The sequence below is a fragment of the Galeopterus variegatus genome, unplaced genomic scaffold, assembly GCF_000696425.1.
Source record: "Galeopterus variegatus unplaced genomic scaffold, G_variegatus-3.0.2 Scaffold9112, whole genome shotgun sequence".
NCBI classification, from domain to species: Eukaryota; Metazoa; Chordata; class Mammalia; order Dermoptera; family Cynocephalidae; genus Galeopterus; species Galeopterus variegatus.
The window spans coordinates 37,404-64,923 of record NW_007735223.1 but is presented as its reverse complement, the minus strand read 5'-3'; the positions used below and the strand labels follow the sequence as shown (position 1 = coordinate 64,923).

General features: G+C 42.7%; 2 protein-coding genes across 3 annotated transcripts; one reads left to right on the top strand and one right to left on the bottom strand.

Annotated features, from left to right (window-relative positions):
* Positions 1-368: 368 nt before the first annotated feature.
* On the bottom strand, positions 369-1,626 carry LOC103609045 (the record flags this gene model as incomplete). Its single annotated transcript, XM_008593416.1, is given in 5 exon segments — positions 369-454; positions 456-516; positions 600-1,056; positions 1,138-1,267; positions 1,597-1,626. Coding segments are annotated over 5 exon segments (764 nt in total), but the record flags the coding sequence as incomplete, so codon positions are not given.
* ZNF606 (zinc finger protein 606) lies at positions 847-24,307 on the top strand. Of its 2 annotated transcripts, none has more exons than XM_008593414.1 (7): positions 847-929; positions 1,957-2,037; positions 2,772-2,828; positions 3,349-3,437; positions 12,836-12,962; positions 13,251-13,346; positions 21,540-24,307. In XM_008593414.1, the coding sequence occupies exons 2-7, from the start codon at positions 2,007-2,009 to the stop codon at positions 23,516-23,518; spliced, it is 2,379 nt and encodes a 792-aa protein (XP_008591636.1). In that variant the 5' UTR covers positions 847-929; positions 1,957-2,006; the 3' UTR covers positions 23,519-24,307. The 2 variants fall into 2 exon arrangements, with proteins under 2 accessions (XP_008591636.1, XP_008591635.1); XM_008593413.1 differs by lacking the exon at positions 847-929 and adding an exon at positions 1,118-1,675.
* The last annotated feature ends 3,213 nt before the right edge of the window (positions 24,308-27,520 follow it).

Here is a 27,520-nt window from a genome sequence, read left to right as displayed (position 1 = left end):
ATCCCTGATGTTCTCAGCACTGGGGCTTCGTAGGCGAGGGGACTGTCAGAAATAGCTTCCTCACCTTTGAAAAAGAATATAACAACAGTCACTTTCTCACAATCTTGTGAATATTAAATGAAATGATCGCCCGAGAGCGTTCAGACTTGAGCCTGGGATGCGGAAAGCGTTAAGACGTCTACTGTAAAATGCAGCTACCGTGAGCCGCCATTTAACCGACAGGCAAACTGAGGCTGGCAGGGCTGCGACTTAACCAGGACCTCCTTAGGTGGGCAGCGGCCACGAGAAAGCGGAGCAGCGAACTGGGTGACACTACCCACCTCGCCGAAGAATCGTACACTAGCCGGCGCCGCGAAGCCGGGACTTACAGAGGGACAGCTCGGGCGCCTGCTGGGTGGCGCTTCCGGCCTAAGCCGGAAGTGTTGCGCCCGGAACTACAACTCCCAGCAGCCCCCCGCGACGCGTTCTAGTCGACGCTAGGGAAGCGGTCGCCATTGTCCGCATCTGAGGTGAGGCCTTCACCAGGTTTACGGGGTAGCCGCTGCCGCTGCCGTGCTGCTGGAGGGTCAGGAGACCGGGCGGAGAGAGGTGGCGCCTGCCGTCGGGGCCGACGCAGCGCCAGGGCGGGTCCTGCCCCTGCCCTTTCCGCGCCGGCTTCGCGTCCCCGTTGCCCTCGGCCCTCGACCAGCCAGCCTCCAGCCTCCCGCCTCCGGGCACTTGATCTCAATGGGCCTGGCCGGACTGGCCGGGCCCTGATGAGCCCTGAACGTCGGGTCCAGCGCGCCTTTGTCTTCGAGGACGCGCGCCATTCTCCATGCTCACGGCCGGGCCGGACATCGGCGCGGGACAAAAGCCAAACGCCTTTACGAAGCGTCCCCGAGCCTGTTAGGTCTCCTGCGAAGTAGTGGGGGGCGGTGGCTGCAAACCAGGTAAGATCGGTGGCTTGCTGGCGGTGGCTCGCATCCACATCTGCATCGTGGGTTGTGAAGGAAATCTGAGGCAGGAGGCCGAGAAGCAGGTGATCAGGACGCCTCTGAGTGTTCATGGCAATAATAACCCCGTTTCATTTTCCAGCGGGCGTTTCTCGTTCGTGTCCGTTCTCATAAAGCGCTGTGAAGGACATCAAATGTCAGTTGCGAACAGGCCCAGGTTCCTTTAAACCTGCAGTGACCGGGGGTTTTGTCAGGTTACAAACAACAGTGCAAAATAGTTTGCCTACTTTGAGTGTTGGCGCTAATCGTGGTGCTCCCGATGCCCAGTGGGCGTCCTAGTGCTTTATACACATTCCCAGGAATCCGTCAGAGAGGTCGCGGGACTTGCACAAATACCTGAAACTTCGGGGGTTGGGAGTCTGGGCTCCGGACCCTTCTGTACGACTCCTCCACACTAGGAGGGAACAGCTAGGCTTGGGCTTGGTAGGTCTTGCAGGCGGATTCTTTTTTTCTTTTGAGATAAAATTTACATAACATAATGTTTACCACTTTAACCGTTTTGAAGTGTGTAATTCAGTGGTTTCGCTGTATGTTTGTAAAGTTGTGCCACTTTCTATCTCCACTTTCTAATTCCAGGACGTTTTCATCACCTCCCAAAAGAAACCCCTGCACCCATTAAGCAGTCACTTTCCATGTTCCCGTTCCCTCAGCTCTAGGCAACCATTAATCTATGAGGATTGCAGGTAGATTTTACAGTAATTTCTGTCAATTCAACCGAAAAGTTTCATCTACGCTGTCTCTTGGGAATGGCTGGCAAATTTCCACCCTCTCATCAGTATCTTGCTTTTTTTTTTCAGCCTGTTCAAGTTACCTTTCATTACTTTCAAGGAATTCTGTCATGTTTTGGAGATGTAAAATATGTTTTCTTAAAATGCTCCCTAGGGAGTTTTTTGTTGCTTCTTTGTTCCTGCTGGATCTTTTGTGAGAAAGGAACAGTTTTGTCTTTTTCTCCTTTTGTCACTAGGTTGGGAATTGCAGTGCTCCTGGGCAGGTGCCTGCTCCATCGGCTCCGGGATGGCAGCCATCAATCCGTGGGCCTCCTGGGGTGAGTCCAAATCCTGTTTTCTAGGTCTCCCCTAGCCCTGTGACCTGCTATAACCATGGGTCAGAGCTGGGGAGGGGCTGAGGGCTTTTGGGGATCGGGGGATGTGTCTTGGTATAGAATTAGAACTAATTGGGAATTATAATTGGTTGGTGGTCAAGGTGGGAAATTGTTGGCGTAAAACACAATGTACCTTTTGCATATTTTATAGTTCTCTTCTGGAAAGTGTCATTAGCTCTAAGAGATTTTCCAGTAATTTGTGGGGTTTCTTAGAAGACAGTCATAAATACAATCAAAGTGTCTTTACTGCCTCTATATTTTTCTCCCTTATTGTTTTTCAGTTATACAGAGTTGGTTTGTAGTTTTTAAGCAATGTTAAATAACAGCATGATGTCAGTGGTGTGTTTTATTGTCTAGTGAGGTTTTATTCACTAAAGACATCAAGGGATAATACTGCTTACATTCATTAAAAACTAGGTAATATTATGTTTTATCAGATATCTTTTTAGCCATTTAAAGGGTTCTGGTTTTAATTGTCCTGTGGCTACATTACATCAGTAAATTTCCTAATGGTGCATTTCCTGTTTAAATCCAGCTTAAGTTGGTATTTTTACATGCCCTTGGGCTCTGTTTGTGGAACTTTGTTGTACCCATTAGTGAGACAGTCTCCTTTTCCATTTTGTCACTTTTAGTCACTAAGTTTGGTGTCATAGTCCTAACCTGATCTTTCTGTGCAGGTGCCCTTACAGACCAGTGCTGGGGGATGGCAGCTGTTGACCCATGGGCCTCCTGGGGTGAGTCAAGAGCCCATGTTCCCCTAAGCCATATTGGTTGCCATGTTATGGTCTCTCCCTACAGTCATCTGCCACAGCTGAGGGTCAGAGCTGGGGACCCAGCGGAGCTTTAGGGCAGGGTATTTGTGGTCCAGATTTTTCTCTGTGTAGAGTTGGAATAAAGAAGGATCAGAAGACTCTGCTGGGGGATGAAGTGATGATGACATCTCTAGGACAAGATGCATGCAAATTAATGAATTCATTTGGGGCTCAGGCCCCAAAGGCTGTGAACAGACTCTGCTTCTCAGAGGTTGTGCCTCATAGTATAGGGGGTCAGTGAGGGATTCATATGTTTAGGTATGTTCCTTACCTTCTCCGAGCCCCATTTCCTTCATCTATAGACTGAGGAAGTAGATCTTTTCCCTTGCTCAAGGTGGAGGGACAAGGGTTGGCCCTCCTTAAGTCCCCCAGGATGAAGAGCTTATGTGGGCAAGCTTCTGGCAGGGAGAGCAGCCTCCGTGACTTCTTTCTCCTTCCCCAGCTCTGTGTCCTCAGGACCCTGCCTGGCTCATGGAGGGGAGCCCTGAGGAAGGGAGGATGGTTGCTGGGCTCCCAACAGCCCAGGTGCAGGTGAGATGGGGCTTCCATTATTTCCTGAAGGGCCATCCTGTTCCTAAAGGATGGGTGTCCAGGTTGTCCCTGACCATCCCAATTGAAAGGCTTTCTTAATTTATAACAGCTAGAGTTTGGGTAGAGAAGGAATCTGCCAGAAGTTAATGCTTCCTGACACAGGTAGAGAGAATTCAGGCAGTTTTGCATGACATGGAGCCTTGCTGTCAACCAGCCTGTCCATAGTGCTGAGCCCCATCTATGCCCTGGGGTTGTTTTGGGGGAAGAGGGTCAGCTCTTTTGGATGGCAGCCTCCCTCCTTTTTTCTCCTCTCTCCTTCACTCACATATTCAGCGCCTGGTCCAAGATGATGCTGTGCAGTGAGCTCTGTAATTGCTATAAGGGGAACAAGGACAGGTATGAGCCTTTACACTCAGGAGCTCCCAAACCCTTTTCCAGGGTTGTTCACTCAGTTAATGATGTCTCATGGCTTGCCTGGGGCTGCACATGCAGTGCTGGACACAAGAAGCCTGAGACGTAGGGAGACCCTGAACCCTGGAGGAGCTCAGTCCATCTGATGCCTTGGGAGATGGTACAGAATCTTCATGGAGGTCAGTGGGGGCACAGAGCAACTGGAATTCTTTGGCTGTAGAGGGGGAGTCTGCCCAGGAGACCTGAGCCAAGAGGTGAAAGGAATGCATCAGCCAGATTGGCACAGCCTCGGAGCAGGGGTCTGGCCTTAGCACCACAGGTGTATGTTGAGGGTTGGGGTTGCACTGCATGACCAGTGTCCAGGTGAAGACTGACCCCATTTGAAGAAGCCATGATGAACCCAGCTGGGCCCTGAACGCATGCTGCTGAGCCAGAATTCCATTCTGGTGATAATAAGGAGCATCAGAAATGTTGGGAGCAGGAGATGCCAGGGTCCAGAATATGGCTGGAAAGATGATCCTGATAGGTGTGGGGAGAAGGGGGCTGTGGGAAGCAGGTTGGCATTTCAGGCTTCAGTCTGACCAGGGCCTGGGAGCTGGGGAAGAAGGCGAGATCAAAGACGTATAAAAGACAGTCAAAGCAGGGGGTTTGTGACTGTGACTGCACAAGGGTGGCTTCTGAGAGAAATAGGACACTAGAGATGATGTAAGAGAGAGGTGTCATCTCCTTCCCCTTTGCCTGCCCAGCCTCTTCACCAGAGGTAGCTGCTTAAAAAATATCTTTTAAATAACAGCTTTATTGAGACATTATTCACGTACTATAAAGTTTTCCATTTTAAAGTGTGTGGTTCAGTGGGTTTTAGTATGTTTGCTGAATTGTGCAACCACCACCAGAATCTAATTCACCCCAAAAAGAAATCCGGTATCCCTTAGTAGTCACTCCCTTTTTCCCCGTCCCCAGTCCCTGGCAACCACTAATCTATTTTCTGTCTCTGATTTTGCCTCTATTGGATACTTCATATAAATATGGAATCATAATATGTGGCCTTTTGTATCTGGCTTCTTTCACTTAGGATAATCCTCTCAAAGGTCACCTTGTAGTGTACCATCAGTGTTTTATTTCTTTTTATGACTGAGATGTAGCCATTTTTAACTTTCTGATTTCAGTTTCTTAGGGTTATCTTCATATTTCTAAGCAGGAAATTTTTAATAAAGTTTTCCTAATTTGTCAAATTTACATTTACTCTGTTGACTCCTTGCTATGAAAGATGAAGAAAAATAGTTTTATTTATTTAGTTCTTTTATTTAAAAGTTAAAATAATGAATCAAGAAAATGTGAGATACTGTTATATTAAAAAAACTTAAAAATAATGTCTCTATTTAACTTTATGCATCACTTGAATTAAAAAAAGTTAAAACCTCCCACAGTTTCAAAGCTGATGGGTGAAGTGCATTGTAAGCATCCCCACAAGGCAGTGCTGTTGTTCCCGGGAAGCACAAGGGCCTGAACCGCATGGTACAATGTGGTGGTTGTCTGGCATCTGAACCTGGGTGACTGAGGTTCACTGCTGTTACAATATACAGTCATTTTTAGATCCTGTAACAGAATCATCAGCAGTGAAGCTAGGCGAGGCTGAAAGATGGGCCTTGAATCAGTCATCTGGGAACCGAAGTTAGTGGTAATAAAACACTGTGAAGCCCAGTTAACTGCTGTGCTGTGCTCTGCTGTTAATTTGTGTGAGGGTTTCTGAGAATTATTATAGTTAATGCTGAGAAAATAAAATAGAATTAAAATAACACCCTCCAATGTCTGAAGAGTTGTGATTTCTAAAAACATGCTCTTGGCTCCCTCCCCACACTCACTTTGGATTTTTCCCTGTGTGAAACTTGAACTAAATCATGTTAGTTTTTAATTAAGCGAGGTCTTCAGGAACGCTGATGAGCCCCATGTTCCTTTATTGTTCCCTCTAAGTTAAATATTTATTGAAATAAAGCATTTACCTGGTGAAAACATCAAATGCTGTCATCCCTCATTATCTGAATAGTCTGTTCTCGGAAACATGTTGGATAGTGAAGTTTCAGCTAACAGGAGCCTAGATCCGTTATTTTGAGGAGTAGAGGAAAATAAGACTAGTAGTAGTAGTGGTGGTGGTGGTGATAATACCCCAGTTTATCTAAAAATCTCAGCCAGCCTCTCTCTATATAGAAATGCTCTCAAACCTCCTATATAACAATCCACCAAGAATTTCTGCATCACAAACACTATGCACATAAAATACCAATAATACTCTACACCCTTCCTTGGTCATATTCAAGGATATGCACAGTCTAGTTAAGTTTTCCTTCTCTGTAGAGCTTGCACTAAAATATTAATAATGAAATTCTGCCAAAGAGGCAGTCTGAATTGTCCAGTTTCCATGGAGGGGCCAACTGTCAGGGAACTCTGAGCAATTGGGCAAGATCATGTTGGGCAAACATCTGAGACCCAGCACAGCACCCTTGTTCTTTTCTCCCTCACATCCTCACAGGGAAGTTTTCCTTCTCTGTAGAGCTTGCACTAAAATATTAATAATGAAATTCTGCCAAAGAGGCCGTCTGAATTGTCCAGTTTCCATGGAGGGGCCAACTGTCAGGGAACTCTGAGCAATTGGGCAAGATCATGTTGGGCAAACAGCTGAGACCCAGCACAGCACCCTTGTTCTTTTCTCCCTCACATCCTCACAGGGTTTAAACTTGTGGCTGGTGTGTGAGTAGATTCCATAAACTGCTTTAGAAAGCCTAGATAAATGCTTATACATGTGTACCAAGCAATACGTGCAAGAATGTTTACAAGAATTTGGGTGAAACATCTTTGTAAGTCATCCTAGCTTATTGGAAAATGCAAGTTTTGCTTCTAAGGGTTACCTGTGAAACTGAAGGGCTCCTGGGAGTGGCACCCTTCTCTTCTGCATCCTCACTCTGCAGCATCGGGTAACAGTGAAACCAGCATTTCCTCTCATACCCTTGGAGGGTCCCTCTCATCTCCACCTCTGGTGAGATTAGGTGCCCATCTCTTAAGCCTTTTGGTTTTGTCACTTCCTTGGCAACTCTAGGCTGAAGATGTTTCCTGTGTCCTCTTCCCATCCCTGAGGTGAGGCTTCCATGATTCGTGGGCCGCCACAAGCGGGTATTTTCAGCTGGGGTTTTTTTTTTTTTTTCTTCCTGCTTTTTTAGTCCCTGAGCCTTCCAGTTTGGTAACATCTTTTTCCGTTCTGGGGATGTTTCTTTTTATTTACTTTAAATTTTATTTTGACAAATTCTGTAATTACAGAAAAATATAAAAAGTAATTGAACAAACATCATTCCCATTACTCTGAATGAGCACCTATTAATATTTTGTCATTTTTGCTTTTTTTCTTTTACGTAGTTCTTGATCACATTCTCTTCCCATACTTTCTCAGAGTAACTGCTCATGGATTCAGTGTGTACATAGCTAATCCATTTTCATATTCATACATAGATCAACTATTTATATCGACATACCATAGGTATGCAATCTATTTTTTTGAACAGTTTTTTCCTACATATAGTTTTTCTATAGCTTTTTTCAACTTTGAGGTCCATCAGGTTCTTGCTTTTGCACTGCCAGGTGTATCTGGTAGTGTCCATCAAAGAAATGCATCTCTGTTCATCCTTTCCTTTATGGATGGGCTTATAAGCCCCCTCCCACCCCATTATTTTTGCTGTTCCAGCCAAAGTTGCATGAACATTACTGTACTTTCACGTTGTGCACATGTTTTAAGTGTTTATCTAGGTGTATACCTAGAAGCAGGATTTTGCTGGGTTTTAGGTTGTGTGTGTGTGTTCAGTATTACTAGTGCTGCCATGTGGCTCTCCCAAAGGGATGAAGCTACATTTCAGTATCCCCACTCTGGAAAAAAGTGCCCATTTTCTTGCATCTTTGTTGGAACTTGACATTATCAGATCTTTCAATTTTTGCTTTCCTCAAGACCAAAAAGGTATATTGCGTAATTTTACTCTGTTTCCTTGATTGCTAGTGAGGTTAAATATCTTTTTATATCTTTATCGACCAGTTGTACTTTCTTCTCTCTTTGTCTCTCCCCTATCCCTAGATTGTGTGTGTGTGTGTCTTATTTTAAGTGTTTTTTGTATCATATTTTAAGAGGTCCTGATTATTTTTGAAAAAATAATAACTCTCCTTTTATATTTTCTTCCTGAATGAATTGCTATGTCTCTGATTTCTTCTTTATATTCCATGTCCTTTCTTGGTGGAGAGTGGGAGGCCTAGCGATCATATTACAACTGCAGAGCTCTTTCTGGAGACTCTTGAACTGATTGCTGTGTCTTTTGTTTCCTCAATATTCTATGAATATTTTCCTGTTTTCTCAGAGAGCTTTTTGTAGCATCCTGTCCCATTTGACCCTGAAATCTCTCCAGTCTGAGAATCTAAGGATAGGAATTACAGTTCATTGAAAATTAGGTGCATCTGCTGCTGTCTGGATTCTGCGTCCTTTTGGCCTCTGCGTTTGGTCTCTCCACCTGTGTGGCAGGTGTTCCTTTTGTGTGGGAGTCCTCTTGTCTGTCCATGTTTACCAGGGGAGGGCTGTGAGACTATTTGAGAGTCCTACTCTGCTGCAGCTGAGCAGGTCTGGTTCCTGGTTCCCCCTACTCTCCAGCCCCAACCTGCCCCCACCTTTCTGACAAGTCATACTTTGGGCTTCTTGGGCCTGGATGAGCTAGGGTCAGCAGGTCAGTTCTGCTTCTAATTTCCCAGTACAGAGCTGTCAGGCCATGGACTCCTTTACCCTTCTCCATGTTGGTCTGAAGAGGTCTCAACTCACCAAGGCAGCCTAAGAAACTGCCATGCTCTTGAGTCTGAGAAGGCTCCTGGGAGTTTTGCCCAGGTATAAGTGTAGGGCTGCTGGTAGCACTGCTCACAAGATGGGGTGGCTGGCAAAGCTGTCCTTAATACAGGCCTTTACCTCATCTGTTGTCAGCCTCACTCTCACTTCTGCCTCCACTGTATCAATTATTTAAACTCGGAGCCCAGAGCCTCTTCTGCTTCCACTGCTGATTCTAGCATGCGGGGCTGGGATCACCTCTGCTCTATTTAGTTGGTCAGCCTCGCTTTCATGTGCTCTGCATCTTGCAGGAATGTGTGTAACTCCGGGTGCTGATTGCCTAGTCTCCTTGCTAGGTTATTTCTTTTACTTTCTTTAAAAAACAAAAAAAACAAAAAACAGCGACTTTATTTAGGGGATTTTTAAACCCAAAAGTAGAACATGAATCCTGTATTAGTTTTCTGTTGCTACTGCAACAGATTACCACATTTAATGGCTGAGAACAGTGTAAATTTATTCTCTTGTTCTGGAACTCAAAAGTCTAAAATGGGTCTGCAAGGCTGTGTTCCTTCGGAGGCTCCAGGGGAAAATCTGCTTTCTTGCTTTTTCCTGCTTCTATAGGCTGTCTGCCTTCCTAGGCTCACGCCCCTTTTGCCATCTTCAAAGTGTATCCACTCTGACTTTTTTTCCCCACCATTGTCATATCTCCTTCTGCACTCTGACCCTGCTGCCTTCTGTCTCTTGTAAGGACCCTTGTGATTAACATTTGGCACACGTGGATAATCCAAAATAATCTCCCTTTCTCAAGACACTTAATCATATCTGTGAAGTCCCTTTTATCATTGAGGTAACAGTCACAGGTTCTGAGGATTAGGACATGGACATCTTGGTTGGGGTGGGGTGAGCATTATTCACCCTACCACAAGCACCCATGTTCACTAGCTTTACCAACTGTCAGCTTTCAGCTTTCTTTTTATCTATTGAACACAACCTTTTTTAAAATCTTTTTTTATCCCCGCAAACTTTTTTTTTAAAACAAAACAAAATAAAAACGAGTATTTTAAAGCAAATCTCAGAATTGTATCATTTCACCTATGCATACTTCTTATAAGTAGTTCTGTGTATATATCCAAGAGATATGTACCTTTTGGGACAAACCACAATAACTTTATCACAGCCAGCAAAATTAACAATGATTTCTTAACATTACTTAATACCTAGTTCATGTTCAGTTTTCCCACTTTTCCCTAAAATGTCTTTTTACAGTTGGTTTGTTCAAATCAGGATCCAAACAGGTCCTACACTGCATGTGCTTCATATGCTGAAGAAACCAGGTTCACTTGTTGGTTTGCTTGATTTTGCTTTCATGATGCCATTGAATGAGTTTCTCCATCCTGTCATCTCCTGTAAACTGGTAATTGGACTAGAGACACAAGTAGATTTATTTAGTATTCTTGTCAAGAGTACTTCATAGGTGTTGGGTCCTTCCTACTGTGTTGCATTAGTGGGCACACAGTGTCTGGTTGTCCCATTTTCAGACGATATGATAGATTAGTGGGTGCAGGTGTTGTCAGACTGACCCCTCCATTATAAAGTTCCCTGTCTGCCTTTCACCTGCAAGTTAGCAGTCACTGATGGTCATTACCATTGTCCACTATTTTATTAAGGGTTGTAGGACCACTCTGTAATGATTTCATTTCTTTTATGTTTATTATATGTGATTCTTCTATTCCATTTTAAACATTTGGTGATTTCACTGGGGTCTTGGGAGTGATGAGAAGTGAGTTTGTGTCTCAGTCCACCAGCTTGACAGCTGCCAGGGTGTGGGTTTGGAGCCTGTTAAGTGTAAGTGAATGATGAAGCCACCCAAGAAGATGCCACCCACTGGATAGGTTAGGCAGTGTGTGACAAGCACAGGGCTGGAGGCAACCTGGGCAGTAAATGCAGCCTCCCAGCTGGTCCCACAGGTGTGATTACTCTGTTAAAGTGAATTGGGCCTAGGTTTTGTGCCCTTCTCTGTCTGTATGTTAAATTTAAGTTAAAAAAAAGTTTATTTTACCTCTAAATGCAGAATCAGCAGCCATCAAGGAGACTGAGGTCTGGGCAAGTCTGTAAGAGGGAAACAAGAAGTTGGCATTGCCAGTTGAAGGGTGAGGAAGGTTTCACAGAGGGAGGTTGTGGTCGGCACTTTTAAATGCTGCAAAAGGTTAAAGGTGGCAAAGGCAGAAATCGACCTTTAGGCTTAGCAATTGACAAGGCATTTGGGATCTTGGTGAGAGCTTGGTGAAAGTAAGAATCATAATGCGTGTTCATTGCCACAAAATACTTCAGTATAGATCAGCAAAAATGTTGAATATAAAAGAAATTTTTAATACTAAGGAAGAGGAAAATGGTTAGTAAAGGCAGAGAAGGAACCACAGTAGGCTGAAGGCAGGAAGACAAGGAAGGAAGAAGGTGGACTATATCTTGCAGGAAGTTGACTGTCAGGAGCAGAGGTGGGGTAGCTGGCATGGGTGCAGGAGAGATGGGACATTTCTAAAGGGGCGACGTGAAGATAATAGGAGAGACGATTCTTGATACCGTGTCGTCTCTGAGGGGTGGGACAAAGCTGAGATTTAGCCATGGACAAGAGGATGGATCATTGTCCCTGTAGGCTACAATAAGGTAGAATGTGTGAGGATGTCATCAGGAGCTGACTTTTTAAGGTAAGGAATCACTGGAGTAGAATCAGTTCTTTGTTTTAAGCCAGTCACTGTGTGAAGGTGGAAGGGGAGCAGTTCAGACGGACAGAGTAAAAGTTGACACACTGAAGACCCAACAGTGAGGCTTGGCCCAGATCAGAGATGGCAAGCTCAGTTTATAAGCTGTGACTAGCAGGGACAGAAAGGAAGCCCACAAGGAAGGTTATGTTTGGGTAGAAGAAAAGTGACATAGCTGTGAAAGGGAGAGTAGAGGTCCAGAGTATCCTTGGAGTGGAAGTGATGCCCTGCATACTTGTCTGTTCAGCAGGTGTTTGTCTCAGGGTTGATTCTGCATTGATGAAGGAAGATCAGAAGCCGGTTTCCAGATAGAGGACAGGACTGTAGTGTGTGGACAGGTCACGGGGGTTGAGAAACAAGCAGGAGCTGTGGGCACATCACCCATGTACTCCCTACAACAAGGGAAGGCATCCCCCCTCTGCCAACCCCTGACAGGAATGCCTGTATACCCAAGGCTCTCACTGATTTCTTTTTAAAGAAAGTGATCAAATCCTTCACCTTGTTATTATCAGCACCATGCTTTAACCAACCGAGCTAAGCAGCCAGCCCCTCACATTGATTTCTTAAAAGAACTTACGGGATGTATTCATTACAAAAATCAGACTTAGCTTATCATTCATCTTCCCCTCTAGTTTCCTAGTGGTTTTCTTCGTTCTTTTCTTCCTAAAAATAACAGTTTGGATTTTTTTTTAAATCAAGTGCTTTTAACAGCAACTGTAACTGATTCTCCTTGGCCCAGGCTACTGTGGGCCTTTCTGCTCACCCTTGGTTCCAGTCCATGGGATGGAGGTGATCTGGGAATGGAAACTTCCTTACCTTGGCCAAGAAGACAGCCTGTCCTTGGCCCAGGCTACTGTGGGCCTTTCTGCTCACCCTTGGTTCCAGTCCATGGGATGGAGATGATCTGGGAATGGAAACTTCCCTACCTTGGCCAAGAAGACAGCCTCTGAATATTCGGATTACCCTTTTAGGTCCTAGATCCACATGTTGGAGCAAAGACTCTAACCCCAAAGTTTCTGGCCTGAAACCAGTGCTCATACCCTGTTCACACACAAGTGTATTTTCAGAGGAGAAGGCATTGCCTAGGTGGGAATCCTGTCCACACTAGCTAGTATTACTAGAATTGAGCAAGAGTCTTAGGAGAGACCTGCTCATCTTTGCTGTGGTTATTGTGGGCCCAGGTATCTAATTCCCTAAGACTACATCCCAAATGGGGGACCTTGGGTTGTTCCCAGTGAGACCTGAACCACATCAGTCAGAATCTTGAGTATATCCGGGACAGTTCTTCTATATCCTGTCTCGTCTCCCAGGGCTGTCAGCCTCACTCCAAACACAGAAACATTGGAGGGGTGGTCCCAGGCTGAGAAGGAACCTGTGTGTTCTTTTAGGAACCAGTGACCTTCAAGGATGTGGCCGTGGACTTCACCCAAGAAGAGTGGGGGCAGCTGGATCTTGTTCAGAGGACCCTGTATCGTGATGTGATGCTGGAGACCTATGGGCACCTGCTGTCTGTGGGTAAGGCAGGTGCTGCCCAAGTAAATGAAGCTATTCCCATTGTAATGCCTTCAGCTACTCCATGTTTAAAAGCTCATGGGAGGTGGGATAGGGTATCAGAAAGGCTGAGCTGTTCCTGACCCCTTGAGGTTCAGGGAGGACATTCCTAATGCTTATGAAGCACGAAGAGTGAGGGACTGTGTTATTCTGCCCAAGTGAGAAATCACAGGGAGGAATAGGCAAGGGAAGCATTCTTTGGTTGTCCTGAAGCTTTGTTATACACGTCCCATGTTTTTCTTCCATGCGTAGGGAATCAGATTGCCAAGCCTGAGGTCATCTCCCTTTTGGAGCAAGGAGAAGAGCCATGGTCGACGGAGCAAGCATATCCTCAGAGCACTTGTCCAGGTGAGGGCAGGCGCCAAGTGTGAGGAAGGAACTTTCTTCTAAGCTCTCCTTTTTGAGAAATGGGCTAAGGCTATAAGGAGTTACCTTTTTCAAATACATTTAGAATTCCCTCTAAGGAGCTTTCTTCCTTTTTGTATTGACTTTCTTGTTGCTATTGATTCATAGCAACGACACTCACCCTTATTAATAAGGTAACAGGTTTTGTATGCTCCAGTTTCCCTCCTTTGCCATCTGCTCTCGATGGCTCTCATATTCTCTGCTGTCCCTTTCTCTAAGATGACTTCTCATTCACCTACCTACTTTTTAACTTTTTCCTGTATTCTGTGGCCACAGACACTTCTTTAACAACAATGACGACAACAGAATAGGTTTTTTATATAAGTAATGTATTCACATGGTTCAAAAAACGTAAAGCTACATGAAATGTGTAAGCTGAAAAATTGCATTGATACTCCTTGCTCTTATCCACATTACTCTTACCTCCCAAACATAGGTACACAGACCAACATACAGAGGTGCACACATAGGTAATCCATTTTCTTTTACTATAAATTTTTGACTTATTTTCTTAGTGTTTGTCCTAGGGATTACAATTAACATCTTCATTTATAGCAATCTTGTTTGGATTAATAGCAATTTAATTTTGATAGTATGCAAAAACTTTGCTTTTGTATAGCTCAGTTCTCCTTCTCTTATAACTTGTTTTAGTCCGTTTTGTGTTGCTATAACAGAAATACCTGAGACTGGGTAATTTTTAAAGAAGAGAGGTTTATTTGGCTTACGATTCTGGGACAGCTGCATCTGGCATGGGCTGCTTCTATTCATGGCAGAAAGTGGCAGGCAGCCAGAGGGTACAAGCAGATCACATGGCGAGAGGAAGCAAGAGAGAGGAAGCAAGAGGGAGAGAAAAGGTGCCAGGGTCTTTTTAAACAATGAGCTCTTGCGGGAACTAATAGAGCGAGAACTCACTCATTAATCCCCCCTCTGCCAGGGAGAGCATTAATCCATTCATGAGGGATACGCCCCCATGACTCAATCAGTTTCCAACACTGCCACATTGGAGATCAAATTTCCACATGAGTTTTGGAGGGGACAACACATCCAAACTCCATCATTCCGCCCCTGGCCCCCCAAAATTCATGTCACTCTCACATACAAAATACAATCATTCTATCCCAACAGTCCCAAGAATACAATCATTCTATCCTAACAGTCCCAAAAGTCTTAGCTTGTTCCAGCACCAACTTAAAAGTCCAAAATCCAAAGTCTCCTCTGAGACCAAAAGCAAAAGTCCTTCCAGCTGTGAACCTGAAAATTTATCTTTACCAAATTTATCTGCTGCCAAGATACAATGGTGGAACAGGCATTGGGTACACATTCCCATTCCAAAAGGGAGGAATAGGCCAAAAGAAAGGAAAAACAGGTCCCAAACAAGTCCGAAACCCAGCACGGCAGGCATTGAATCTCAAGGCTGGCGAATCAGGTACCTTGATTCCATGTTCAGCTGCCTCTGCACACTGTTGTGGGGGTTGGGTCCCCAAGTCCTTGGGCAGCTCCACTCCTATGGCTTTCCTGGTCTCAGGCCACACTTCACCTCTCCCAGGCTGGTGTTCTACTCTCGTAGCTCCACAGGTCTGGGGTCTCCATGGCGGTCCTGCTCTCACAGCTCCACTAGGCATGTTGCTATTGGGGTTTCTCTACTGCAACTCTGACCCTACATTTCTGCTCTGTGTTGCTCTAGTAGATGGCCTTTGCAGTGGCTCTGCCCCTGTGGCAGATCTCTGCCTGGGCTTGCAGGCTTTTCCATACATCCTCTGGAATCTGGGTAGAGGCTGCCACGCCTCCACTGCTCTCACATCTTGCTGGCCTGCAGACTTAACACAACATGGGTGCCACCGAGGAAGCAGGATCCCAAGGGCAGCTGTGCCCCAGGTCTGTCCTCCATGATAACTTAGTCCTTCTAGGCCTCAGGGTCTGTGAGGGGTGGGGAACCCTTCCAGACTTCTGAAATGCCTGCAGGGCTTTCCTCTCATTTTCTCTGCTATTAACATGTGGCTGCCTTACCACCAAGATAATGTCTTTAGCCACTAGTTTATCTGCTTCACACTTGGATTGTTCACTGGCTCTCCGCTTCTTTACTTCATGGCCAGGCTGCAAAGTTTCCAAACCTTTATGCTTTGCTTCCCTTTTAAATTCTGGCTTTACGTCATGATTTTGCCGCCATAACTCAAGATAGGCTCTTAAAAGCAACCATGCAGCTTCCTTACTGCTTTGCTGCTTAGAAATTTCTTTGGCCAAATGCTCTGGTTCACAACTCTTAAGTTCCACCTTCCACAAAGTCTAAGGGCATGGACACAATGCATCAGATTCCTTGCTATGGTGTAGCAAGGGTTATCTTTTGTCTAGTTCCCAATAAGTTCCTCATTTCTGTCTGACACCTCATCATCTGCATGGACTTTACTGTCCACATTTCTATCAGCATTCTGCTCGCCACCACATAAGTCTCTAAGACATTCCAAATTTTCCCTCGTCTTTTTCTCTTCTTCCAAGTCCTCCAAACTCCTCCAGCCTTTGCCCATTACCCAGTTCCAAAGCTTCATCCACATTTTCAGGTATCTCTATAGCAACACCCCACTCCTCGGTACCAGTTTTCTGTATTAGTACATTTTGTGTTGCTATAACAGAAATACCCGAGACTGGGTAATTTATAAAGGAAAGAGGTTTATTTGGCTTACGATTCTGGGACAGCTGCATCTGGCATGGGCCTCAGGCTGCTTCTACTTAGGGCGGAAAAGTGGCAGGCAGCCGGTGGGTACAAGCAGATCACATGGTGAGAGAGGAAGCAAGAGAGAGGAAGAACTTGCCAGGGTCTTTTTAAGCAATGAGCTCTCACGGGAACTAATAGAGTGGGAGGTGAGAGAGGAAGCAAGAGAGAGGAAGAACTTGCCAGGGTCTTTTTAAGCAATGAGCTCTCTCGGGAACTAATAGAGTGGGAACTCACTCATTAATTCCCACCTCCCCCAGGGAGAGCATTAATCCATTCATGAGGGATCTGCCCCCGTGACTCAACCAGTTTCCAACACTGCCACATTGGGGATCAAATTTCCACATGAGTTTTGGAGGGGACAAGACATCCAAACTCCATCAATTGTTATTGTCAGGAATTACATCTTTATATGTTGTGTGTATATCAGCATAGATTTGTAATTACTGATTTATGTATTTGTCTTTTAAATCAAATAGAAAAAAAGGAGTTACAAGCAAAAAAGGCATTTTACTGTCTTGTTTTATTTACATATGTAGTTTCTTTTATTGGTGTTCTTTATTTTGAGTTATTGGCTAGTGTTCTCTCATTTCAGCCTGAGGGACTCCCTTTAGCATTTCTAATAGGGCAGGTTTGCTAGCAACAAACTGTCTCAGGTTTTGTTTATCTGGGAATCTCTTGATTTCTCCTTCACTTTTGAAGGATGATTTCGTTGGATATAGAATTTTGGTTGACAGTATTTTTCTTTCTGACCTTCATGGTTTCTGATGAGAAATAAGCTGTTAATCTTATTGAGGATTTCTTGTATATGATGAGTTGCTTCTTTCTTTGCTATTTTCAGGCTTTTGAAAGTTTAATTATAGTGTATATGTATGTGGAGCTTTTCAGAATCCTAGTATGTCATTCCTCTGCTTTTCCTTGTCATCTTTTTGCTTAGTGTGTTGTTGGTCCCAACTGTTTGCCATTGCCTTAGGCAGTAGTGACTTTAAAACATAAACTGTAAATGTTCGATGGGTACCTCTTCCCTAGAGTTCCCTGTCATGGAAAACAAAGACGAAAGACAAGTGTTTCCATTCGGGTCTTTTGGGGGAACCCACAAGGCAGGTCCAGTAATGACTGTTCTTTGGAAATAAGGTTTTGAAATAGCCCCAGCTTTGTTCTGCTTACTCCAATACGGAAATTTGGGCTGTTATTTTTCAAGGCTACTGCTGAACTGGGAAGCTGGAGATGGGAGTAGATAAGTTATTCAAATGCCACAAAGCTCACTGTTCTTATCAAAATTCAGTCATTTTTCTTGAATAAATGCTCCTTGGTTGTTGCCAGGCTTTGGTTAAATTACAGAATTATAAAAAAAATTAATTCTGACAGTTTTTGCCAGTTCTTTAGTTGCTTTTATGGAGGGGTGAAATTCTAGACATCCTTACTTTGCTATTTTCACTGATAATTCTGCCCCAGGTAATCACTTCAAAAAATTTCTATTGTATGCTTACAGAGTTTCTTTACATAACTACAAGCATGTAAGAATTTATAGTTACTTTTTACCTTTCCAAAGGTAGAATACTATACACAGTCTGTATCTTGTTGTTTTTAATTTAACAATGTACCATAGCCTCTTCTCGAGTCCTGAAGTTGGACATCTCCCCACCTACTCTAATGAAAGGGGCTTTTGTGGAGTCTTACCACATGCCTCCTATTCAGATCTGAAACCTTCCTCCAAGAGCTCATGAATTCCAGTAGCTTTAATTTTTCTCCCCTAAGTGCTGACCATTCTCAGTTACTGTCCTGAGCCGTGTGGTTCCACTACCTCCATCCTTACACTTTTATTATTTTACAAAGCATCTCAACTACATAATCCAGTAGATAGAACTAGGAATCTCATCTCTTTATTCTAGATATTTCCCCATTTTCCTGATGTGTGTCCCTGGTGCCAGCATTCTGTAAGTTCCCTAATCTGGAGATTGAGAAGTCATCTTGACTTCCTGCTCTTTGCTCTCCAAGAAGTAATCTCTCTCCTAACTCCTAAGATTTTCTTCCTCCGAAACATCAGTGATGTCATTCAGCTGCCACCAACATAACCCTCAGTAAGGCCTCTTCCTTAGAAAATTCCAGTTCAAGTTGATGAGGAGATTCTCACTTGTTATTAGCCATCTCAGGTATTATTTCTAGATTTATCTCACTAAAATCTTCCATTATGAGATCCCTGTCAGTAAGCCTGCAGTGATTCTAGTTGCCTTCTAAACAACAAAACAATTATATTTTAAGACCTTCCAATTTTTTCTGTTATTTTTCTCCTTTCCCGAATAGCTTCTATAGTTCACTCAGTTAAAGTCCTTACTGTCTGTATTAGTCCATTTCTGTTGCTTATAACAAAATACATGGAACTGGGTATTTTATAAAGAAAACAAAATTTATTGCTTACAGTGTCAGAGGCTGGGAAGTCCAAAGTCCAGGGAGCACATCTGGTGAGGGTCTTGGTGGTGGTGACAGTGACCCAGGGATCTCACATGGCAGAAAATGGCAGAGCAGAGAGAGACTGACCTCTCATGTGCTCTTCTTTTAAAGCCCTCAGAACCATGCCCCTGACCACCATTTTTAATCCATTCACTAGGCATAGTCCTTAGAATCTAATCACTTCTTTGAGGCCCCACCTTTCAATTACCATAATAGGGTTTTCCACCCTCTTTACATTGTCACAGTGGGGACTAAGTTTTCGGGGAACAATCAACCCAAGGCACTGTCCTCCTTACATATTGGTCACATCATGCATGCCTTTGCTTATGCTACCATAATAGGGTTTTCCACCCTCTTTACATTGTCACAGTGGGGACTAAGTTTTCGGGGAACCCCAAGGCACTGTCCTCCTTACATATTGGTCACATCATGCATGCCTTTGCTTATGCCGAACTAGCAGTCTGTCTGAATTCAAGCCATGCTTGAAGGCTGAGCTCATGGCATTTTTCTTGTGTGAACCATCCTTGATTGCTTCTGTCAATGCTAATTTCTGATCTCCCAGCCACTTAGCATCCATAGCCCCACAATCTTTCAGTGATATTTTGTATGTGGTGTTCATCACTGTTTAGTATGTCTTCTCATTATATAGATTCTAATTACCAGGAGGAGGAGACTATATTTTCTTTTATCTCTGGTGCTGGCTATATACTCATTCAGTACTTGTGTGTAGGCCACAAGTACTGAATGAGTATATAGTTGACAAGAATTGTTTATTCAGTCTTTTATTTGGTGAGTGAATTGGTCACATTCCATTTTTAAAAGTTTCTACTAGAAGGAATCAAAAGCTATATGAAGGTCATTTACTGACTTCTAGGAGCTAAGTTTGAAATTGGTAATAAGTGCCAGTTCTTGAGCAGAGTAGAGCCTCTTTTATAATGGACTTGGGGTGGTAAAAGGGGAGCAATGGTGCACAACGAAGAGAGAAGAAGAAAAACCTAGAGAAAGAGGATATGGGTCTCGGTCCTGTAGGATACCTGGGACTTTAGACCCTGTGGTAAGCTGAATAATGACTCTCCTCATCCCCCAAAGACGTCCATATCCTAATTTCCAGCATTTGTGAATATGTTGCCCTTCATGGCAGAGGGGTTTTTCAGATGTGAATGAATTAAGGATCTTGAGTTGGGGAGATTATCCTGGATTATCTGGATGGATTCTAAATGTAATCATGAGGGTCCTTATAAGAGTGAAGCAGGAAGGTCGGAGACAGAGAGGATATGTGATGACAGAAGCAGAGGTTGGAGTGATGTGCTTTGAAGATGGAGGAAGGAGCTATAAGCCAAGGAATGCAGGTAGCTTCTAGAAGCTGGGTAAGGCAAGGATACAGATTCTTCTTTAGAGTTTCTGGGGGAGTTCAACCCTGCTTTGTTTTAGCCCAGTGAAAGTGATTTTGGACCTCTGACTTCTAGAACTGTGAGATAATAAATTTGTGTTATTTTAAGCCACTAAGCATGGTAATTTGTTATAGCAGCAGTAGGAAACTAATACAGACTCCTTCAATTGTTGGAGGACTGATACCTTGGCAGTGATGTTAGGTGGCTCCCATATATTGGATTTGCCATGCATTTTGCTGGATTCACAGTCTCATTTAATCATCAGAAAAGTCCTCCAAGGATAGTGGCAGAGCCAGTATTTAAATACAGACTATTAGGCTATGACTTTCATGTTTATTTCATCATACTATGCTGTCTTTCCAGTTCATCTCTTGTATCGTTTCTCCAAAAATGATTCTGTAGTGGTTAGAAAAATTGTAACTTTAGGGATATCCTTGTACCGTGATGATATTTTCCCTTTGGAGTGGTGAATCTTGTGTCGTTGAATAGACTATATGGAATAGGAAATAATGTGACAGCATTTTGTCGTAGATAGCATCCTGGCTTGAAGCCTCATTTGGTGAATACTTTCTCTTAACCCCACCCCCTCCCTTTTTTTGGAAGGTGTCAAGATAGGGGAGCAGGAAGGAAATTATAACACAGAAATGAATTAAGACTATTTAATAATTTAAACTGTAATTGGTAAGGGCCTATATGCTCGTTTCCAGTTATTTCTTATTTTTTTTACCTTAATAGCATTCACTGTGTCCTTTTGTCAGGGGTCCCTAAGTCCACTCCCAGGTTTAGTGATTCACTAGAAGGACTCATAGGACTCAAAAATCATATACTAATGTTATGGTTTATTATAGTAAAAAGGTTACAAAGCAACATCAGCAGATGGAAAAGGTGCATGGAGCTAAGTCCAGGGGAAATTAGGTGCGAGGTACCAGTACTCCTTTACCAGTGGAATGTCAGAGGATACACTTAACTCCTCCAGCAAGGAGATATGACAACATGTGTGAAGTATTGTCTGCTAGGAAACTTGCCTGAGCCTAGGGTGTTTATTGGGGGTTTGTCATGCAGGCACACTGTGCTTATATGACTGACTAAAATCACTGAAACTCCAGACCACCTCAGAAAAAAAGCAGATGTTCACTATTTTTTGCACAAACTAGAGAAACTGGTGCAGTGTGCTTCAAGGCTTTGAACATGCAAAACAGTCATCACTTAGAACATACTTAGATCTCAATTCTCAGGAGTTGGTCAAGGGCCAGTCATGAAACAGGCCATCTTGGGAACGTGCAGGGTTTGAGCAACTCAGCCCTGCAGGATTAACTCTTTCCTGCACACTCTATTCTGGTCTTCCTTTTCATGGGAAAGTACTCTTAAATAGTTTTGTTAGCTATTAGTATATGCTTGGTATTCTGTTTATTGTTCATTTTTCACTATTCTCGTCTTCCCTATTATGATCTTTCTCTGGGTTCCAAGTCGTACTTGAAAACTAATTCACCCTTTTCTTTTTCATAATATGGACAATAAATCTCACCATTCCCACTCTATTCTAAGGTCTTTCCTGGTGCTTTCACAGCTTTTTTTTGTCTATTTCAGAATGGATGAGAAATCTTGAAAGCAAAGTGTTGATCCCAGCACAGAGCATTTTGGGGGAAGAACAATCCCATGGCATGAAATTGGAAAGATACATATGGGATGATCCTTGGTTCTCCAGGTTAGAAGTTTTGGGATGTAAAGACCAATTAGAAACCTACCACATGAACCAGAGTATGGCTATGAGACAAATGGTCTTTATGCAAAAGCAAGTACTATCTCAAAGAGGCTCTGAATTCTGTGAACTTGGGGCAGAATATAGCCAAAGCTTAAACTGTGTTCCATCTCAGAGAGTTTCTCAAATAGAACATTTTTATAAGCCTGATACACATGCTGAAAGTTGGAGATATAATTCAGCCATAATGTATGCAGATAAGGTTGCCTGTGAAAATAATGATTATGACAAAGCCTTCTACCAGTCCTTTCAACCTATTTACCCTGTACAAATGCAGACTGCAGATAATCTTTTCAAATATACTGATGCTGTTAAATCTTTCAATCATATAATACATTTTGGTGATCATAAAGGAATGCATACAGGAGAAAAACTCTATGAATATAAGGAATGCCATCAAATCTTTAACCAGAGCCCATCATTTAATGAACATCCAAGATTTCATATTGGAGAAAACCAGTATAATTACAAAGAATATGAGAATATCTTTTACTTCTCATCCTTTATGGAACATCAAAAAATTGGTGCTGTAGAGAAAGCATATAAATACAATGAATGGGAAAAAGTCTTTGGGTATGACTCATTCCTTGCTCAACATACAAGCACTTACACTGCAGAGAAACCCTATGAATATAATGAATGTGGCACATCTTTTATCTGGAGCTCTTACCTTATTCAACATAAGAAAACTCATACTGGAGAGAAGCCCTATGAATGTGATAAATGTGGAAAAGTCTTTAGGAATCGTTCAGCTCTTACTAAACATGAACGGACTCACACTGGAATAAAACCCTATGAATGTAATAAATGTGGAAAAGCCTTCAGCTGGAATTCTCATCTTATTGTGCACAAGAGAATTCATACAGGAGAAAAACCTTATGTATGTAATGAATGTGGGAAATCTTTCAACTGGAACTCCCATCTCATTGGACACCAGAGAACTCATACTGGAGAGAAACCTTTTGAATGCACTGAATGTGGGAAATCTTTCAGCTGGAGCTCCCATCTTATTGCCCATATGAGAATGCATACTGGAGAGAAGCCCTTTAAATGTGATGAATGTGAAAAGGCTTTTAGGGATTACTCAGCTCTTAGTAAACATGAAAGAACTCATTCTGGAGCAAAACCATATAAATGTACTGAATGTGGAAAATCCTTCAGCTGGAGCTCACATCTTATTGCCCACCAGAGAACTCACACAGGAGAGAAACCCTATAACTGTCAGGAATGTGGCAAAGCATTCAGAGAACGCTCAGCCCTCACTAAACATGAAATAATTCATTCTGGAATTAAGCCCTATGAATGTAATAAATGTGGAAAATCCTGCAGCCAGATGGCTCACCTTGTTAGGCATCAAAGGACTCACACTGGAGAAAAACCCTATGAATGCAATAAATGTGGAAAATCCTTCAGTCAGAGCTGTCACCTTGTTGCTCATCGGAGAATTCACACTGGTGAGAAACCCTATAAATGTAATCAATGTGAAAGATCCTTTAACTGTAGCTCTCACCTTATTGCACACCGGAGAACTCATACTGGAGAGAAACCATACAGGTGTAATGAATGTGGGAAAGCATTTAATGAGAGTTCTTCCCTTATTGTACACCTGAGAAATCATACTGGAGAAAAACCCTACAAATGTAATCATTGTGAGAAAGCTTTCTGTAAGAATTCTTCCCTTGTTATTCATCAGAGAATGCATAGTGGAGAGAGACGCTTTATATGCAACGAATGTGGAAAAGCCTTTAGTGGTCACTCAGCCCTACTTCAACACCAGAGAAATCACCATGAAGAGAAACTGAATTGAATTGATGAGAAATTTTTCTTGTATTGTACGTTTGATAACACATTTAAAAGAAACTATAAATATAATCAAGAGGAGAAATTTTTTACTGAGTTCAATAAGACTTCTCCCCTATTATTCACTACAAAATTCTTCTTAGAAGAAACCCTATGAATGAAAAGAATAGAGGAAAGCTTTCAGCAGTTATGTAGCCTTTACTCAACCTAAGACAATTATAATGATGAAAACTCTAAGCTCCCCTTGTGATCCACCAGGAACCTATACTTGAGGAACATGACTGTGGGGGATGGGGCATCTTTTAGCAAGAATTCTCACCTGTATGTAGATCAGTGTTTAATGTTAAAGGAAAAACCTTATGCTTAGAAAAGTGTTTTTATTGGAAATGTACTGTTTTGCATCAAGCTGGAGTACTGGATGGAAAACTTTACAATAACATTTTGTGCTAATTATAGAAATACAGAATTTGCTGTCATAAGGGGAGGGTCTAGGTGCCCTTTAAAGAATAGAATATGAGATACTAAACCTGAATTTAAGAAAAAGTAGTATGAATGGGGTATTTACTGTTGATCAAGATTAACCTCCTTAGAAAAGATTAGTAATGAGATTACTAATGGTGCAAAGGTTATTGCCTAGAAGTATGAGACTGATATTGTTGGAACAAAAGGTGATACTTAACCGAGTGTGTCAATGTCCATTTATTCATTACTGCATTGCTAGGCAATTATGAATTATAGTTATGTATACCTCATCAATATACATGACATGAAGGAATAAAAAGGACACAGAATTGTATATACATATATACTATAACAGACCTAAAAAAATGCATATGGATAAGATGAGGCAATTATGAATTATAGTTATGTATACCTCATCAATATACATGACATGAAGGAATAAAAAAAGGACACAGAATTGTATATACATATATACTATAACAGACCTAAAAAAATGCATATGGATAAGATGTGAAAGAACCATGGAGAAATTAACCCAGTTAATTTAAGATTTTTCTTTAAGTTTTACAAATATAGCACTTACCATGTGCTAGGGCTTGTTTTAAATGCTTTCCAAATATTGTTCTATACCCTTAAATCTGTGAGATAGGTACTGTTATTATTCCAGTTTTAAAAATGGGAAAACTGAAGCAGAGATGTTTAGGAACCAGGTAGAACTACGGCTAGTAGAGATTGGAGCTGAGATTGTTTGGCTCCAGCATTCATGTTTTTAACCACTATGTTACACTGCCTCTCCAATGATTTTTTTTCCCCTGTTCTTTTTCCCTTTTGTTCAGTGTTTCTATAGTAAAGATTCGATAATAAAAATTAGAAAATCCGAAATGATGAGAAACAAAGTTACCTGGTTCCTCTGTCCAGGATTTCTGGTAATATGACAGCTAAGATCCCTTTGGAATATGAAGAAGTCTGGATTGGACATTCAGAATCACTGCATTTTCTGGGACCTAGATAGAGTTCCACCATTCACAGCCTTAAGGATTACAGGGCAGCAAGGCATGGAGGACTCACTGGAGGTTTGGGCAACCCCCTTGATGGGTCTAGAGTGCCTCTCATAAAGCAGAGGGCAATAGTGCTTGTTCCTTTACACAGTCAGATACCTCTGCATGTTGGAGCACCATTTCTCAAGGTCTGTCATGGATGCAGTGTTTATTTTTTTCTTTATCTTCCCCAGATGAAAAGATTTCTTGATAGGGCAGTGTTTCAGAAGGGAAGGGAGCTAACCAGATCATCACATAGATTGAAGAAGTGTCTGTGAGTGCTTACAGGGGAAAGGGAGTGAGATGGACCAGAAGACTGAAGTGGCTTTTCTCCAGTTCATAAATATTTTCTGTATTTCATTAAAGTAGTTCTCTAACTAGGGGCCAAGGATTATTCCTGGATAGACTTCGAGGGTATTGGATAGAAATCGGGAGTACGAGGGTACTTCAGAAAGTTCATAGAAAAATAGAATTGAAAGACAATATGAATCTTTTCATGAAATTTTTGAAGTAGCCTTGTACATAAAGTTCAGCTAGTTCTCAACAGGTCCATGTGGTTGAGAAATGGTAGCCCACTGGTGTCATGGGGAGGCTGTGTTTACTGTCTGCCTCCTGTGGATTGAGCTCATGTAGATACATAACATTTGATTCCCTACCTTTCAGGGCCTGATGTATTAGTCATCACCCAATAAATGTTGCAGGAGTAAATTAGTTACCAATGTATTTCTTATGTGGTTTGTGCAAAGACCTTTGGAGAGAATAGAGTTAATCAATAGTATCTCTGTAAGAGAAAGCAGTGCCAGTATGATATGGATATCATACTGTAATGCCCAAAGCAAATCCAAGTTGTCCGATTTATGTACAATATTCCATGAGCATCCTGGAAACATAACCTTATTACTAAGCTTATTTCTTCTAAATATTTCTAAAAGGGCCTCCTGTGGGTGAACCCACATCATGAGTCAAAAGAAATTTCCAGACTTCTGCTTCTTCCTGGAAGGGATCCCCTATCACCTGTTACGTATAGCCTTACATGACACTCAAGTATCAAGTTTGATTTTAGTGTTCCCTTATGTCCAGGACTCCCAGATCCCCTGTATCTCCCTATATCCCTCATTCTGACCTGTGTATGGCTCAATTCATTTTCCTTCTTGACTGCATCTTTCACTCCTCTCCAACTCTGGAACTTCCTGCCGGGCCCACTCTCATTTAGCCAATGGAAGTCTCCATTCAGTTCCCTGCTATGTCTTCCCTGTGCACATTGTTTCCCTTCCGAAGGTGATTACTTTCTCCCACTCTTATTTGTTGCTTCCAGACTATTGTTCGTCCCATCTCTCTAAAACTTAGCTCCGGCTCTCAGGACACCAGATGATCAACCATGTTTCTTCTAGGTGCAGTCATCTACTAACTGGTCACTCATCTGCATATCTCAAAGATTTCAACTCCTGCCTCACTGCATCTAAAACCATTCCCATCATAATACTTCCTGGTTCCAATGTCTGTGTAGATTATCTTTCGATATCCTCACCTCATGGTTTTTTGACTTCTTTGCTGACAGTTTTGTGAGATACTCCCATTGTTATCCCTAGAACCATCCTGTCAGTGATGAGCCCCTCTAATGTTTGAGCATCCCTTCCTGACCTAGTTGACTAGTATCTAGATTCCAACAATCACTTGTCTAACCTTCCCTCATGCTCAGTCCCAGCAGATGATTTTGCTAGAAAATAGCAATCACCAGAGGCCTTCCATAACATCCCTTCACTTCTACCCACCTTGCACAATGCCAGTGCCTTCCTGCTGGTGCCTATGTGTGAATTGGCTGGGCCTGTGCACCAGAGCCTGTCCCTCCTTATCTACTCCAGGACATTGTACCAGCTGGTCTCCTCTATCTCTTGTATCATCAGTTTTTCTCTATATACTAGATTATTTCATCAACATGCAAACATACTCCTAAAATGGTGGGATCCGAACCCTCGGACGGGAGCGCCGCCGCGCTTCCCAAGCGGCGCACTATCCAGTATGCCACCGGGCCGGCCCTACACTTTAGAAAGCAAAATTTTTCAAGAGTTGACTGTTCTTGCTGTCTTTGCTTTCTTTCCATTATTTCTTAAACCTATTCCAAACCCATCTCACTGCCAGATGATCACATTGCTAAGTCCAGTGGCCAGTTCTTTTTCCTTCTTCTCTGACATTATCAGCAGCATTTTAGATAGTGGATCATTTTCTTGCTGAAACATGTTTTTCACTTGGCTTTCAGGATACCTCTCAATTTTCCTCCTACCTCTCTGGCCTTCATTTTTGGCCCACTTTGCTGTTTCCTCCTTACGTCCTTTACTTCATAATGTCATGGTGCCCATTTCTTATCTTGCACTGTCTTAGTGATCTCACCCAGGCTTTGTACATCACTGGTATGCTAATTACTTTCCTTTTAAGGCTACAGTTTGATGAATTTTGAAAAATGTTTCTACACCTTGTTACCACAACGACAGTCAAAACAGAGAACATTTCTA

Excerpts from the sequence above, each read along its gene's own strand:
- ZNF606 (XM_008593413.1), top strand. Across the intron at positions 3,438-12,835 it reads TCCCAACAGCCCAGGTGCAG|GAACCAGTGACCTTCAAGGA; the intron begins GTGAGATGGGGC and ends GTGTTCTTTTAG. Across the intron at positions 13,347-21,539 it reads TCCTCAGAGCACTTGTCCAG|AATGGATGAGAAATCTTGAA; the intron begins GTGAGGGCAGGC and ends TGTCTATTTCAG.